The following is a 17,234-nucleotide window of genomic DNA, read 5'->3' as shown; positions in this document are numbered from 1 at the left end:
AGCCAGAAGGTCCCCTGCTGCTGTCCCAGGGCCCGGCGCGCCTGCTGGTCATGGACTCGGTGGCAGCCCTTTTCCGTCAACTCCAGAGTTGTTTCATTAGGAACTTGTAACCTTGTGTTGTTCTTACCACTAACCCTCAGTTGTTTTGCAATGAAGCATGCAGAGAAAATCCAGTGTGTATGTCTGTGTGTGTGTGTGTGTGTGTGTGTGTGTGTGTGTGTGATTGTACTCAATTATTTCTTAATAGAACTATGTTGCCTATCAGATGTTAAATTTCACTGGTCTACTATGTCAACATCTTCTTCTGATACCTGATTCTAGTCTAGATGTCTGATTTAGGAAAGTAAATTAACACAAAATGTTATTTTCTTTTCCTGACCAATGCCAGGATGTCTGTTTAGATTTCTACCACTTTGTAGCTTAAAGTTTTAATTGTATTTCTAGAATTGAAACAGTGTCTCCATTCCATTCAAACATATATGGAAAAAAAGCTATTGTTTTTGAATGTCTTAAAATGGTTTTCTAAAAAGTATTACCCTACGTAGTCATTCTTTTAAATAGTTTCTGAAGATAAAGTGCAATTCAGGATAGGTATCTTTCTCTTCTATCTCGAATCTATAAAGAACTTAAAAAAATAAGACCTCCCAAATTTAAAGACCCAGTGCAAAAATGGGCATCTGAAATGAACAGACATTTCTCTTTCTCTTGACTTTTCTAGGTAGGAGTGATGATAATTACAATTCTAGAGAAAATAATACACTACCACTAAAATATATCACAATGGTTTGTCATCAGAATAATAATTAATTTCAGAAAAAATATGAATCTTGGAAGCCTGAGAATATATTTTACTTTATTGTACTATATATGGTAATAACTTGAGAACATTTTCTAAGAGTTACTTGGAAGAAAAGCTAAGAATATGACATGACTTTTATAAAGAAAGCCAAGGAAGTACAGGAAGTAATTTTTTCTTGACTTTGAGCTAGCTGTCCCCTTGAAGCTGAATGGTATTGGCTGAAGATTGTACCTGGAGCTTGGAGAGCTCTTGCAAGGAAGGCTGCTCAATCTGTAACTTGTCACCACGCCGTTTTAATTCTGTTATTCCTGCATCCAGTTCCTTTAGTCCCTCTTCAGCCTGCTGTATGGCCTAGGTAAGATTTGCAACATTTCATTAAAACTCATAGGAATAATCTCCCCTCAGAGAATGCGGTTACTGTATGTCTTTTTGTTTGTTCCTCCCTTTCCCCCCAAAAAAAAAAAATTCAAAAAGTCACTTGAACGAAGTGACTTAAAACCATAGTCAAATACTATACAGAAGAGAGAAGGAGGCATTCCTTTATTATACTATAGATCTTAGAGGTAAGACTGTAGGAGAAACTTAGGGCAGGAGGAGAAGGATGCCTCCCTTAAACAAATGAGAGTTAGTAATAGGAACACATAAATAAGAAGGCAAATGCAGGACATAGTTAGGGAAGTCTGTTTGCCAGAGATTCCCTACAGGGCTGTGCCTGGTTTCCTGAAATGCAGTTGGGAGTGTCCTTGAGAGAGTTTCAGAGGGGCAAAAGAAACACATGACAGCACGGTCAGGAAACTCTTGCTCGTTGTTGTGAAGGGGAAAATCAATCAATCAACTGATGAACACTCAAGTGGCTGTCATTGCTGAGCCTTGTCCTCCCAGTGTGAGATCTGCAGAAGCAGAATTAGATCTCATCCTGGACTTCAAGGAGCTCACAGTCTGGTCAGGAAGCTAAAGGAAAAATAAAGCAAGGCTGAATACAATTAGGTGCTAAATTTCATGGCACAATTCATGCCATGAGAAGTATGGACAAAGGAGGAGCCAGACCAGCAAATCCTAGTCTAAATTGGCTTTTGAATGAAATGCAATCTCTGTTGCCCTTGAAGGATTAAAAGAACATCCAATTTTTTTCTTCCCTGAAGCCTCTCTGTAACCACAGCAAATTTTTTTTTTGCATGTGTTGGAAGTGTTCTTCCTTCCATAAATCTACAAGGACAAGCAACATGAGAGAAGATAATACCAACAAAATTCTGGAAGCTGAATTCAGAATACATCGAAATAGATTTAGGAAATCTAAGAGAGCTGAATCCTAGTCCCGCAGAGGATGTGCACCAACAAATTTAGAGTCACAGAAGCCTTGGGAAGCCACAGTGAAGGGGCAATAGGCACTAGAGAAGGAAAGTGAGGAAAGGCTGCTAAAGGCAGTTAAGTTGTACCCAGGTCCCTTTCCATTTCCCACACTGCCCCTTTCTTTCCCTGTGAAAGACTGAAAGTTTATTTTCTGGAGAAGGTAAAAGAGAGCCCCCAGACTGAGGGACAGCAGACACAGTGGTGAGCTTCCGTGGTTGATTGAAAACAGGAATGAAGTGATGGAATGCTGTAGGCACAAAGATTTTCCAACAAATGGCTCCCACATACCACCTTTCAGCATCTCGAAATTGTCAAGCTGTGTCCTTATATAAAGTTTTCATTTGTCTGACTAGTCCTCCAACCTCAAGGTAAACAGACAATGTGATGTCCATGTACTTAAGAAAATACCCAATACTTGACTGAAAAGTATTTCAGAAGGGATACAGACAAAATAGAGAAATGAAAAGTATTAGTAAATCATTAGAAAACTTTCCAGAATGGAAAGATGAGCACTGCCAAATCAAAAAAGCCCATTAAGTTCCCAGCCCAGTGGATAAAAATAGACCCTTCCCAAGGCATGTGATTGTGAAATTTTAGGACACTGGGAACCTTTGGGAGTTAGAATGATTTTTAAAATCCTCAAGCAGACTTTGGAAGCCAAAAAACAATGGAGCAAAAGCCTCCAACCAAAATAAATTGATGTTGAACTAAGAATTCTATAAAGATCCAAGCAATCCATAGAGGGTAAACATAGGATGTGACCATTTTCAGATATGCAACATCTTTAAAAATACACCTTTGGAAAGATATACACTGACAAAACAAGGAAGCAAGTCAGTAAACAGAAAGACTTGGGACTCAAGAGAGGTAGAAATGAAGGGAATTCCCAGGATGCTGGTGAAGGAAGATCCCTAGAAGATAAATGTGCACTGGGCTAATGGAAACAGGTCTCTTCTAGATGGGAGCAGCATGACTCAAAGAAGTCATGTTCAAGGACTGTCATCTCCATGCTCTCTGCTATTACTCTCTTCTTAACCCAAGGAGGGTATAGGTGGAATTAGTACAGTCATTAGTTGCTTTCCAATTATTCAAAGGAATAATAGAATTGTTTCAATTATTCAAAGAAATAATATAATTTAGTTCTATTGCTTAATAATCAGTAAAAAGGTTACTCGTGATCACGTGATCTCATATATACCCTATATTTCACATTAGAAATCCAGCACAAGATATCACTCTAGCTGTTCAAATCCCTTTTGGAACCATGTATTTTACGGCCAAAAAGAAGTTTCATGTGGAGGACAAAACATAAAAGAAATGTTTTTTAATTGGAGGAAATGAGAAATCTCTTGAAAAAGTAGATGAAATTGTGGTCAAGAAGAAAGCACATTCATATGTAACATTCATATAAATGTGTAGACTATTTTAGGTGACTTTCTTTCTGGTATATAATATAGATACAAAAATGATACTTGGAGAGATCTCTATTTCAGGTGATTCCCATAGTTTACTCATAGATCCCTTCATATCCACTGAAATTAAAGAAATTCTACTAAAACACATATTTTTTATAATTATGTAGCTGATATCCTGTGTACTGTTCTCCCCATTTCTTTTCTCCTCCCTGTTTTCACTGCCATTACATTTAAGTTCTCAGGCTTTCACATCATGCAGCCCTTGCCAGTGCATGGATCCCCCGTTCTTGACACTGGAGTTGTTGTATTAATCTTCTAGAAGCAGGATCCGGAGCTGACAGTCTTTCTCACCCTTAAACCTCCCCAGTGACTTTCCTCTACCAGGACCAAACACTACATAATTCACCTATATTGAACCACATTCACATTCATTTTTCATTTGTTTAGATGCTTTATGAGATAACATGCCTGCAATTCATCGATTAGTAAATCACATACATTTATTTTTAGCTCATAGGGTTTGTAATCAATAAGGCACAGAGATCTCTGGTTTATACAATGAAGTCGAAGCTCTCTGACATTCATCAGGCTCCACAAGGTGCTTACAATTATATTTCCCCTCAATCACTTTCAGCCATGCTAAGTGTAGCTAAAGAGGATGACCTGTACTTTCTGTAAATGCTCACATTTTTCTAAATGCATGCCTTCGTTCTAGCTGTCCTCTGTACTTTGATATACTTCTTGGGTCTCTGTGTGTCCAAACTTCCGATGTATCCAATTCCCTCTCTAAAGTCTTTCCTGATGCTGGAGGTAATTTGCCTTCTTCTGAATGTTCATAGTCTTCCCCTCTACTTCTCTAAGGCAATTTGGCACTCTGTCCTGTCACTGAGCCTCATGCTTATATCACTGTTGGGGAGCCATATCCTTCAGGTCAGCATCTCTTACTGACACTTCCTAGCTCACATTTCCTAATTCCATGAAGAAACAAGTGAGAGTCAGTGTCACCCAGCATGTTATTCAAACTCAGCATTTAAAATCAAAATATAAAACAAGAAAAAATGCTACAATAAGCCATTAGACTTTCATCTGCTATTTGAAATTTCATAATAAACAAAGTATCTATGCACTTGTTCTTTTAGGAAAAAGCAGCTACGCATACCTCTATCTGTTCTGCTACAGGCTGTTCAAACACATTTGCCAGTTTCTGCAGAATGATGTATTTGTTGTCAGCCAGTGATGTAAACAGCACCTTCAGGTCATTCTAAGGAGAAAAGCAATAGGAAGCCTTAACATCTAATGAGAAATTCAAAATAGTTGTAAATATAACATAGATTCTTAGAAATTATACAAATCATCCCTCAGCATCTGTGGGAACTGGTTCCAGGACTCCTCACAAATACAAAATCTGCGGATGCTCAAGTCTTATGTAAAATGGCACAGTACTTGCATATATCCTGGGCACATCCTCCCATATACATGAAATCATCTCTAGAGTACTTAGAAATCCTAATACAGTGTAAACCTTTCGCTTGTAGTTGTTATGCTGAATAGTTTAGGGAATAATGATAAGCATAATGATCAGTACAGATGCATTTTTTTACAAATATTTTCAATCCATTATTGGTTGAAAATGTGGTTGTAGAGCCCAAAGATATGGAGGGCTGACTATAAAGGTGTAGGAGTTTAATTTTAGGGAAAAATAATACTGCTCTAAAGGAAAGTAAAAAGAACTAGTAACAATTTACCTAGGTGCTAAAATACAATTTTGCAGAATTTATTACACAAAGAATTTTTCATATAATACAAATGGAGTTAAAACATAAAGGTATTAAGCAATACTGGTTACCCTAATCTTGTTATGTCTGAAATAAATGAGTATATTCAAAGATTTCAGCACAAATATCATACTAACAGGTTTCATCTAAGAAAACAACCTTATAGGTATTATCTCACTTTGGGAAATAATATGATTCTTAAAAACATCATGATTCCCCTTTTCTCTTTCCTCTCCTTGGCTTTTTGCCTCACTTTCTTCTCTCTTCAAAGAATTTGCACAAACTTATAAAAAGCCATCAAGAAGTTTAGAAAGCAATTATGAACTATTAAGACTAAGAACATATGAAGAGAAAATTCAGAAAAATCTTAGCTAAGTCTTGTTCATATAGATTCTTCATATAAATGTCTAGTATACTTATAATAAGTTAGACTTGTATAAAAAGGAGCTAGCTACCAGAATTTTGTACTAAATTCCAAAGGGAGTAATAAACTAAAACTAAAATTTTAAATATAAAACCTAAATTTTTCCAAGAAGTACCAGCAAATAAGCTCTAATTCCTATTAGCCACCAAACATGTGTGAGAGGCTGAAACTCAACTAATGTTATTCTCTTGACCAGGTGTTGGTAATGTAACAGTGCACATCACCAACATACAAAAATTCTTCCTGTCTATTAAGGAGCAGGTTGACCACACCAAGGAAGAAAAAAACATCTTTAAGCATGTGTGGAAGCACGAAAATGCAATGTAAGGCTAAAAAGCAAAATAATGGGTGAACAGAGGGTCTGGGATGTAGCTCAGTGGTGTTCTTGCCTAGCATGTACAAAGCTCTGAATTACAGCCTGATACTGAAAGAAAAAAGAAAGAAGTATTATTTGAAGCTGGGTGTAAAGAAAAAAACCTGTTATTTATAGCCTATAATTCCAGCACTCTGGGAGGCTGGAGGTGAAGGATCATAAGTTCAAGCCTAAACTGGACAACTTAGACCCTGCATCAAAATTTTTTTTTAATGTTAAGAATTTATGTCAGTGCAAAGGCTTTAGGTTCAATCTCAAGTAATAAAAAACAAAAGCAAAAATAAAAGAGTAGAAATGAAAATACAGTAAGAACTAAGAAATAAGAACTAAGAACTGAGCATAAGAACTAAGAACAATAATTGGCACTAAATTTCAAACCAATCTGCAAGCCTAGTGACTGAGTAGGAGATTGTTATAACAGCACTGAAAAGTAATGTTCACGTTATTCAAGAGTGTTCATGATTATTAGGTCATGAGGGCTGTTAGGATCATAACACATTTATTTATAAGCAAAGTAGAAGATGTTTCTTATTCATTTGAATTGATTCAAAAGCAAAAGGCCTTCACTGTCTAGATATATTTATAACATTAGTTCTATTTATCTAAAGGCTAGATAGCATCTAAAGGTATAAATAGCATAACATGTGTGTGTTTCCTGTGTATGATCTTTTTATTTTTAATAACATATTTTCTCTTAACTATATTCTATTCAAGATAATAAAAAATAGAGTTCACATTTCTGGAAGCCACAATAATTATTGGGAAAGACCAATGAAAAAGACAATAATATGACTGATTTGAATAAAATTCATTAAGAAGTGCTAGTAATATTATGGATGATGATTTAAAAAGAAAAATATAAAGGATTTAAAAATTATTTTAAAACTTGTAATACAGAAAGATAATCAAGGTAACTATATATTTTATATATTAACATAATAGATTTCACAATTTAGTTTTCTTATAGTCAGTAGAATTATGGTAGGGCGTAAAGTGGCAGGATTCTTAGCCATTTGAGGAATAGATCCATGGAAAGTTTCAAGCTTTAAAATCAGTTATGCTGCCTTATTCTTTTATTAAAGAATTTCTATTATTTTGCATTAAAAATAACTTAAAATCCTGAATTATATGTCCAAAAGTTATTTGGGATCAAGTCTGCAGGTAAAGAAATTAAAAATACAGAACAATTAACAACCGACTTGTTTGTGATTTCACATACATAACATACAGAGCATTTATGCATCCCTCAAGGTAGTCCTTTGGATACAGAATAATGTTAATAGGTCATAAAAACTGGTACTCAAAGATTAAATGGAAAGTGAAGACTTACTATCCAAACAACTACTGATTACTGACAGTATACCAAGTGCTTGGTACAAAGCAAAATGAAAGAGCTTATGACTTGATCTTTCATTATATTACTGGAATTCTTTCAATGAAATTGGAACACAAACAGTTGAATTGTCAGTTTTTGTTCATGAACTGGCTACCAACGAGGAGAAACTGGTTGGCAAAAGAAAAATGGAGATGATTTAGGAAGAATTTCATGATTAAATCATCTTCTTATAGCCCCCTAAAACAAAATAATTTCCAAAGTAGTTATGCTTATTTCATATTTTAGCTGAGTAGCTCTATAATTACAATAAAATTAAAAAGTGCTAAAGACCCTAACATGTTAAGTACAATTCAAAAAAGAGAGATACATCTTTGGGTGACAAACACATTTGCACCATCAACCTGTCACACATACAGGCATTACACCAGAATACTCATAATTTGGTATATTATTTCACAAGAGATGAATTTTAAAGAAATAAATTTTCATAAGTTATACAGTGGTCTTGCTGATTGTAAACATATTGAGTATGTATCCCTGTAAAAAGATCTTGCACTCAAAACAAAATACCTAAATAATAAACACCTGCTTGTCTGACTCCAAGGAAAATTTTATTTCTTTATTATGTATTACACAAGCTAACAAGTGCAGATAGGAATGTCCTGGGTAGGCCATTCCTCTGTGACACAGACTTGCATACTCAAATGTCTACTATGACTCTTCATGTGTGTATCGTAATACCATCCCAGGTCCCAATCAACAGTTCCAATTGAGAGTGTCTGGATTCTCAGAAGCCCCTCTGTCTATTGTGCATCATCCAAACCATCAGCAGTGCTTTCCTACTCTCTCTGCCTTCACAGTCTATCTTGAGTAGGTTTAGTCTCCATCTCCTCTGCTATTACTCTGATACTACAAAATACAGAACTCTTGGAATCAAATCCTGCTTTGGTTCTTAATAGCTGAAGATGTGTGAAGTAATTTAATCTTGTTGTTGGTTTCAGATCCCCTATCTGTTATAATACTGCTCTTAATTATAGCAATGATTATAATAACAAAATTATTATGAGGTAATTACTATAGGTGTGATTGAATATTTGAAGATTACTAAGGCTCAGAGAAATTAAGGAGCTAAGATTATACAGCAGTAAGTGACTTAGCCAGAATTTGAATCTAATCTAGAGTGATGGCTTCAGAGATCATATTCTTAATTTTTGCTCTTCTGACATTGTAAAATTAGAACAATGCTTAACTAGTGAGGATTTTGTGAAGATTAAAGACAATGATTCATCTGAAATTTTTTGTGAATAAAAAATAAAACACAAATGTTTTCATAATTTTACTATATAGTTTTAAGTATGTAGACTACTAGAAGTTAGTGGTAATTTGTCCCTCCAAATAAATATGCAGAAAATGTTACATGGTAAATGCATCATTTATTTGATACTGCATAGTTTCTTTCAAATAAAAAATTTATCAAACTCTTACCAGGAATTACACTTGTATGTATATTTTGTAAATCTCCCATGTTTGTTAAAGATAAGATTCAATTAAACATAAGAATTTCCCAAAGGTGATTTTTAATAGGAATGAAAAATCAACATTAAAAGCATTTAGAAGTAGCTTTTGCATCTGTTTCTGTATTATATGGCAAAGGAATTCTAGTATGGGGCTAAAATGTAGTAAGTGTGAGGAGTTAGGATTTGAAAGTAATGTAAGATATCTTGACAGAACAAACTAGACCACAGCCACCTTCAAAGACTGTTGGATACTGAATTCTGGGGTACTTTCTATGTGCATTCCAGCACTTCTGGCTAAGTCACTTACTGCTGTATAATCTTAGCTCCTTAATTTCTCTGAGCCTTAGTAATCTTCAAATATTCAATCACACCTATAGTAAAGTTCTTTGGTAATAGGTATTAAACTCCACTACTAACAACTGGAAATTATATTTATAATAAACCATAAATTTGACTTTTATTAGTTGAATGTAAAGTTTTATTCAGCCCTTAGTTTGACTGAGTGGTTTTCTCTACCTCCCATTTCTAGAAACATGAAACTTGTAGTTTTCTAACCCTTTAGTTCAAGCTGCCTAATTTTCTGCAGTGCTCTTGCCCTTTGTTGTACATTTGGGGTGGACCAGGTTTATAACATACCTCAATCAGTTACCCTATTGATTATTATTGAATGTATCTCAACAATGGTCAAAAATCCTTTGAAACTGTCTTCTTTACCTGGAAACTTAGTATTTGCTGGAGTCTTTCTTTCATCTGATGACACCGTTGATCCACTACAGAATCCAGCAAGGATAACCTGCCCACAAGACAACCCAAAGTATCTTCAATAACATCTCGGTTATCACCATTCTCTGGAAAAGTGTGGGAAAACAAGTTCTTGTTCTTATCCATTTCTTCAGACATTTCCTTAATGTCTTTGGCAAGAGCCTAGGATTGATAAAAGAGAAACTTCATTTCCATATTTAGATCCATGAATCAATATGCAAATCAAGTCATTTCCTCATAGAGAGTCCGTTACATCTCGCTGCTTAGTAATAACTACACCTAAGATGGCTGAACCTCTTTCACATACATCTACATGTTTTAGGGAAATTGGTCTGGAAAAGATTTTTCTCAGGAACATTACATCTGAAGCTAGTAATATACACTGATCAAAAATGAGTTGTTTAAAGTGTTATTTAGAAATTCAGTACTTGTTTTAAAAATCTATATTTCATATTGGAGAATTTGTGCTTTCCAACAGTTACCTATAGTGTTCTCCATTTTTTTCCTTCTCTTACAAACACAAGACAAGAAATTAAAGTGCAAAGCATAAATACCTTTGAAATTTTTTTATGTTTAAGTACTTTCATTGTATGCTATACCACCTGGAAATATACCTTTGTACTTTATTAGATCTGTTTTATTCTTGGTATTCTTTGAATATAAACTTATGTATCCAATATCCAAACTTCAAGTCCTTCGAATTTTCACTCACAGACAGAAACTGCTAAACTCACCTCTTGGTCGAAGAGACAAGTTTGTGTTTCTTCTGGTAAAAGTGCCGTGGCAACAAATAAACGCTCTTCAACATCATCCAACCAAGTGGAGGTAGCTGAGACTCCATCATACAACTTCTGTTCCAAGTGTATATTCTGAATCTTTGCTCCTACACCCTGGAAAACAAAGGCACACACAAAAGGATAAAGAATAAAATATGGTTTTTTGAGGAATAAAAACATACTAGGCTGAGACAACAGGGACAAGGGCTTTTATTTCCAGGGCTCATTACTATCATCAAGTTTCAACATTCATGCAAGACCATGAAAACCAGTAGAGCAAGATAAGACAAATCCAAACCAAGACAGCCACATCCATACCACGGCTCTACAACTATACCTGGGATGAAACCTCCTCGAAAGCCTGGTTCAATCCATCCAGCAATGATGTTACTGCAGATTTATCCTGTGTCTGTACTTCGCCTTTGTACAGTGGCACACCAGACAGGAGTCGGCTTGGTCTGCTGTAGAGCTGCAGGAAAACAGGGGAGTTTATTGCACAGTGTACTGTATACCACTTTCCTCATTTGGAAGTGCACACCACGATTGGTGCTGAAAAAAATGCCCTTAGGAAAACCCCATCTAGAGAAACATGACTTCTACAACTTATCTTATCACTCCACATGGTGGCCAGATTCATCAACGGAAATGTTTCTGCTGATGGATTTAAAAACACAGAAGTGGTGGGAAAAAACTGCCTGAAATCTTATCATAGCCTTCCTTCCAATTTATCTTCTCAGTCTTAGCAATACCTGTAGGGAAATAACTCATCCTAAATACCAGACCAAGAGTGCCTTCTTTCTTTGGATTGCTCTCCCGTAGCCTCTTTGAAGCATACAGAATGCTTCCCCGTAAGGCCCAGGATGTGGCCCACCACTTATGCTCTGAGAGTGCTTCCAATCGTCTCCTCTGATTTTTAAAAACACCCCATCCTCACCTTTCGGACTGTTACCCATCACCCTGGGACCATGCCAGCCCATCCCTACTACAGCTGGAGCACTGACCACCCAGCACCTCTTTAAAATTTTCTACCTTATGTTCCACACCTGCAAGAGTAACTTTCCACTATTTAATTTTAAATCTATTTCCTTTGGCTTTCTGTTTATGGAGATCACTGGACGCTTAATTTTAGAGAAATGCATGAAATATTTCTTGGGTTGTGTTATAGCTGAGCCTCCCTTTACCCCCACATTGTGTCTGTTCTGACACTGGAGAGTAGTAAATATATTCAGCGCACAAAGTGCTAGTTAGCAAGTATGAAAATAAAGAACTTCGGAATGAGGCACATCTGCATCTCAGTTCCAGCTCTGGGTGTTACTTATAAAGTCCTGAGAAGTTAACCACTCCAAACCTCAGGTCATAGGTGTGCAATGTGGAGAGAAAGGTGACCTCATCACAGCATTGATATGTTAACACCTAGACTTAAAATGTGTTCACTAAATGATCTCTCTTTTCCTCTTGGAAACTGTGACAGATTGCTTGCTTCTTCTCTATCTTTCCACCACTTTCACACCAAAGGAAATGCACTTTGGAGGCATTTTGTTCAAATGACTAGTGATTCCTGTTAAGAATTCAAATGCAAATCATAGCATAAAGAAGGATATTTGATGCTTTCCATTTATAATCAGAAATGCAAGTGAGTCATGAACATGATCTAAACTCAAATAACTTCCTAAGAAAAGAACAGTTAATGGGTTAAGTCTGTGATAGGAGATAAATGATGTAGGTGCTATGAGTTGGATAGAAAACAGATGGATTCCTGGGGTTGGGTACCTGTCTAATGAATGGAGAATAATAAGTAGGTATGGAATAAGTAAGCACAGATCTCAGAAAAATCCTGGATTTATCTGTCTTAGGACAGACAGAAAAGACTGTAATCCTCTGACTCAGGATTGTATCTAACCCTTCTAATCAAAGGAAAGGGAAAATACACAAAAGTGACCTTGAAATCAAGTCCAGGATATCTGCAAAAGAAATCAAGAATTCGAGGCCATGCATGTGATGGACATTTGATTAGGGGGGTAAGGAAGGATTAATACAAAGACAGGTAGGTGGTCTGTGCAAAAGATAGAGGGGCTCACTGGTCAGGGCGAACCATGACTATGGGACAACTGCCCTCAGGAATAGAGTATGTTAAATTCCCTAGAGACCAGAGCTGGTAACTGTTCCTGCAGACTCACTGGCCAGAAGGGGTGTGGGTAGGGCATGGCATTTGTATGCTTTTGTAAAATGGGATAGAAATGCATGGCTCTGGAGAGTCAAGAGGCCCCACACACAAAGGGACACATTGTGGCCCTTTCACCGTCTCCTTTCAGTTAGTCTTGTCAAGTTGTGTCCCTTTACAGTGCCTGGTTTGACAGCACCCCCACCCCCACCCCCTGCACACACTGCCACCAGGTGTCACACAGCTACTGATGCCCTTCATTTCAGGTTGAGTCTCCCTCAATCCCTAGGCCAGAGCTGGCTAGAGAAGTGAGAAGAGCACCTTCTTCAGATCAACACTAGAGGTCTTAGAATTATCCAGATGGAAAAACCGCCGCCCTGGAATGAGCCTAGGTAGACATTGCTGGACTACGATAGGTGCCTTGGCTTTTATTTTAGAACCCTCTGAGCCGCAGCCACAGTGGGCATCCCAGGCCTGCTTGGGTCCCTGGCTCTCTCACCAGCCCTCTGAACTCTCAGATTCCTCTGACTTCCTCTGGTTCCCTAGCTTCTGTTTAGAGCAAACTAATGAAGTTATTTATCTAGAACCTTCTGTTGCCATATTCAGCTCCCCTAGATTTGGCATGGCTGGTGGAACTGAGCTCAAGATCACAGTTATCCGACCCAAGAACCTGCCTTATTGATGGGTCAGAATCCATATTCGCTGACCACTGGTTTCCCTTCTTTTCAGAGGGCCCAATATGTTTCTCATTAAGATCTTCTGAAAGCATTAAATATTGGAAGTATAGGGGCCGGGGATTTAGCTCAGTGGTTCTGGTGCCTGCCTCACAAGTGCAAGGTTCTGAGTTCGATCCCCGGTACCCAAAAAAAAAAATATTGGAAGTACCAATGAAAAGTTAGATAACCTGACAAGGTATTTCCAAATTTGTGGAATTCCTTTCACTGTACATGTGTATATCCTTGGTGTGTATCCATAATTTTCAATATTGAAACAAAATTTAAAAATTTAATGGTTCATGCTTCTTATGAATAAGATTTTAAAAACCGTTGAGGAAAAATATTATCTAGAACTGAATATTTCATATAAGGATATATGATTATTATGGGAAATGTGAAACAGGATTTTTAAGAAGAGCATATGATAAGTAATTTATGTCAATATGGCAGTGATAATTAAAATATAGATGACTGCACAGTTATATTTTCTTGGCATAAACTATGTATCTCTTATATTAGTCAATGCATAAAAACAAAATTTTGGATACCACTTGCTCTTGTTCTTGTTCCAGAGCATTCTGTAGTAGTTTCTGCTTGGTACTAAATTCTTGATGTAGACTTTCCCATTTCATTCTCATCTGGTCTTCAGCAGATGATTTCTCCCCTTCTATTCCCAACTCCTGGGATAACACATCAGGCTTTTCACTATTAAAAGAATCAATAATCTAAGCTTACAATATGTACGAAAAAGGCAATGAGATAGGTAATTTATTGTGTGTACTAGACCCGGCCTCGAAAACTGGACTAAGATTATTTTTGGTCATTAGCTTACACTTTTAAAATATTAGTTAAAATATAAAATTTGAGGCTAAAAAACAAGTTCTTACCATATTATAAATGAACCATGAGCAGAAGGAATATTTAAAAATACATTGATAACAGCTCAATATTAAATAAAAATAATTGCAAAATTTAGAATTAGAAAGTAGACGGGCCAGGGATTTAGCTCAGAGGCCTACCTCACAAGCGCAAGGTCCTGAGTTCAACCCCTGGTCCCCAAAAGAAAGAAAGTAGACTGAGATTATAGACTACTATCCTTTGACAAATAGCTCTCAAATTAGTTCAAAACCCTGAAGATGTTACTTTGTCTACTCAGAGTTTTCACAAGTCTGGAGGACGTCGCCCAGGAAGGACAGAACACAGGAGGAAGGGGAAGTGTGATCCCTGAGACACAGCCTGGCTTTCCCAGTGACAAATTAGATATGTGACACTGAGGAATTTGTTTTGTTTCTCTGAACCTCAATTTTCTCATCTTTACAGATAGTATCTATCTTACAAAACTATGAGAACTAAAGAAAGAGAACATATGCATATTTATTAAAGAAATAAATTGTATGCATATGCTTTTAGCCTTATGTGGCTAATAACAACCCCTCAATAAATGCGGGCTAATAACAATGATAATGGTAACAACAATAATCTAGGGAGCCTAAGTTTCAATAAATCTTAGTGTGTCAGGAGTTTTGAGATCCTCACTGAAACAACGTCATCTGAAAGGCATGAGCTATTAATATTTTGACACAGTGTTTTTTATACTCCCCCGAAGCCATGATTTGAAGGCCTAGTCAACAGCCTATGGGACTATTAGGAAGTGGTGGAACCTTTAGAAGGTGCCTCCAGGTGGGAGGAAGTGAGGTCACCGAGGGGGCGGTGGCCTTGAAAGGGATACCAGGATCCTGCTTTGCCTTTGCTTGCTTCCATGGCACCAAAAAGTAAACAGCTTTGTTTCACCATGCACTCTCTGCCAAGATGTTCTGCCTCACCACAGGTCCAAACTGCTGAGCCCAGGTGACCAAGAACTAAAACTTATGAAGGCAAAATAAACATTTCCTTCTTTTAAGTGGTTTATCTCAGTTATTTTGTCATAGTGGCAGAAAATTGACTAACACAGGGCCTTTAGCTCAAGTGGAAAAAAAAAAGGACAAGTCCATTGGCGGGATAATGATATACAGTACCCCCAAGCCAAGTCTTCCCAGAATACATGTAAATACAATGCTCTTTTGGTGAGGCTTTTGAAGTAAGCCTTAACATTTCAATAAGCCTAAGGTGGCAGGATTCTACTACAGGATATAACTCAGGGAATATCTCCTATCTGTTAGAGACAATGTAAGGTTACTTTCAACAATTGTTTGTAACAGGAAAAACAAAAAGAAGGAAGGAAGGGAGGAAGGGAAGGAGGGAAATAAATTGTTATATTCACAAGATAAAGTTCATCAAGCAAATAAAATGAAGAACTATGCCTATAGGGATTAGTATGGATTGATAAAAAGTAATAATAATGTTGAGTGAAAAAAAAATGCCAAAACAGGATTAATACTCCTACATGAGTATTTCTTATATTAGTCTCAGTATTTTTCTTTTCTTTTTAAGGTCTTTTTAAATTAAGAAAAAGTTTAAAAGTGCCTACGCAATTAAAATTCTTTATTGTACTTTCTTTTGTACTCTATTCTCTATTGTACTTTTTTTGTGTGAATATACCATATGACCATATTAATTCATTATGTTCACATAAAATTGATTCCAAAACCAAGGAAGTATTTAATATCTATATCTTATATTTAACGTAAAAATAGTAGCAAATTAGTTTAAAATTAGAATGTAGTCTTTCATTAACAGTGAACAATATTCTTCTTTCCTTTCTTATTTATATTAATGAATTTCCAGTTGGTTTTCCGTAGTAATCTTGGAAGGAGTCCTCCATCCACCCTTGATCTGTCATACAGGTATTTATTCTGTATAAAGTAACTTTGTGTAAATTTGTAAATATCTGAAACAGATAAAGCCGTTTTCACAGGGATTTTCTTACACAAACCAATTAACATTTGATAATCTTCAGAAATCAGCTAATAAGTCAAAGGCTGAATACAGTATTTTTTTTCCCCTAGCAATGCTATTCTGTTTTTATAAAAGATACATTTTTTCCCCTTTGCCATCTAGATATCACTTAATTCATGGTTATTTGTTTGCTTGGTACCAGAGGCTTCAAAAAAGTGGGTGAACTGGAATAAATTACACTGAAAGGTGATTTTTCTCAAGAATTTGTATAAACATTAAAGATCTTATCATAAGCCATCATTAAAGCTGATCTTGTACGGAAAGCCAGTATTGCATTGCAAATGTCCTTTTCAAATATTTTCATATTTCATGTTTGCAAAAGCAATTTATAGTTGTAGTCTGCCATCTGGGTTCTTTCCAAAAGTGAAGGCTAAGGAAAGAAAAAAGAAACCATTGCAAGAGAGCTGCAGCAGCTCCCAACTGCTCCCTTTTGAGGCTTAGCTGTATGATGAGGAGGCTGTGTGTGACTGGCTGTTCGTAGAAATAGACTAGAGAAAAACAACACAGACAGCTCTGAGGGCAGAGTAAACATCTTAGAGGAACTGGAAACAGAAAATTCAGAAAGAGGGCAAAGCTCAACTCAATCGACATGGGAGGAATGACTAGAACGCCACATTTCGGGTTCACTACAGATACATATTCAAGCCTTATCACAGTTTTTAAGCCTGGTGGACAAAAGAGATGTTTTAAAACTCTGAGATGATTTTATCACCAGTTTCACAGTTTTAGGGTTATTTGAATGCAATTCGTGATTACAGATGTCATAATTATTTTCACTTATATTCATTTAAAGTGATATATATTAACTGTGTCAATATTTTTACAGTTTTTGCTTTGTCTTTCTTTTATTTTATGTCATCCGCTATTTATATATTTTGTTACTATACTGCCCTTGAAATTTATGTGTATATATATTTCTATACGTATGTGTATGA

General features: G+C 36.3%; 1 protein-coding gene across 19 annotated transcripts in view; it reads right to left on the bottom strand.

The window, feature by feature from the left end:
• Window positions 1-17,234, bottom strand: part of Syne1 (spectrin repeat containing nuclear envelope protein 1) — a 473,610-nt gene that overhangs the window by 113,148 nt on the left and 343,228 nt on the right. For all 19 annotated transcript variants that reach the window (XM_087193553.1, XM_087193567.1, XM_087193559.1 and 16 more), the window contains 6 exons: window positions 13,953-14,109; window positions 10,865-10,996; window positions 10,486-10,641; window positions 9,704-9,913; window positions 4,724-4,825; window positions 1,031-1,150 (listed from right to left, as the gene is read on the bottom strand). In XM_087193553.1, the coding sequence (XP_087049679.1) occupies window positions 1,031-1,150; window positions 4,724-4,825; window positions 9,704-9,913; window positions 10,486-10,641; window positions 10,865-10,996; window positions 13,953-14,109 (877 nt within the window). The remainder of the gene's footprint in view (window positions 1-1,030; window positions 1,151-4,723; window positions 4,826-9,703; window positions 9,914-10,485; window positions 10,642-10,864; window positions 10,997-13,952; window positions 14,110-17,234) is intronic.

This window comes from Heterocephalus glaber, unplaced genomic scaffold, assembly GCF_053883595.1.
Source record: "Heterocephalus glaber isolate CG9 unplaced genomic scaffold, H.glaber_assembly_v1.0 deba00001593, whole genome shotgun sequence".
NCBI lineage: Eukaryota > Metazoa > Chordata > Mammalia > Rodentia > Bathyergidae > Heterocephalus > Heterocephalus glaber.
Note: the sequence above shows the minus strand (reverse complement) of the source record. Positions and strands in the feature narration are given on the sequence as shown.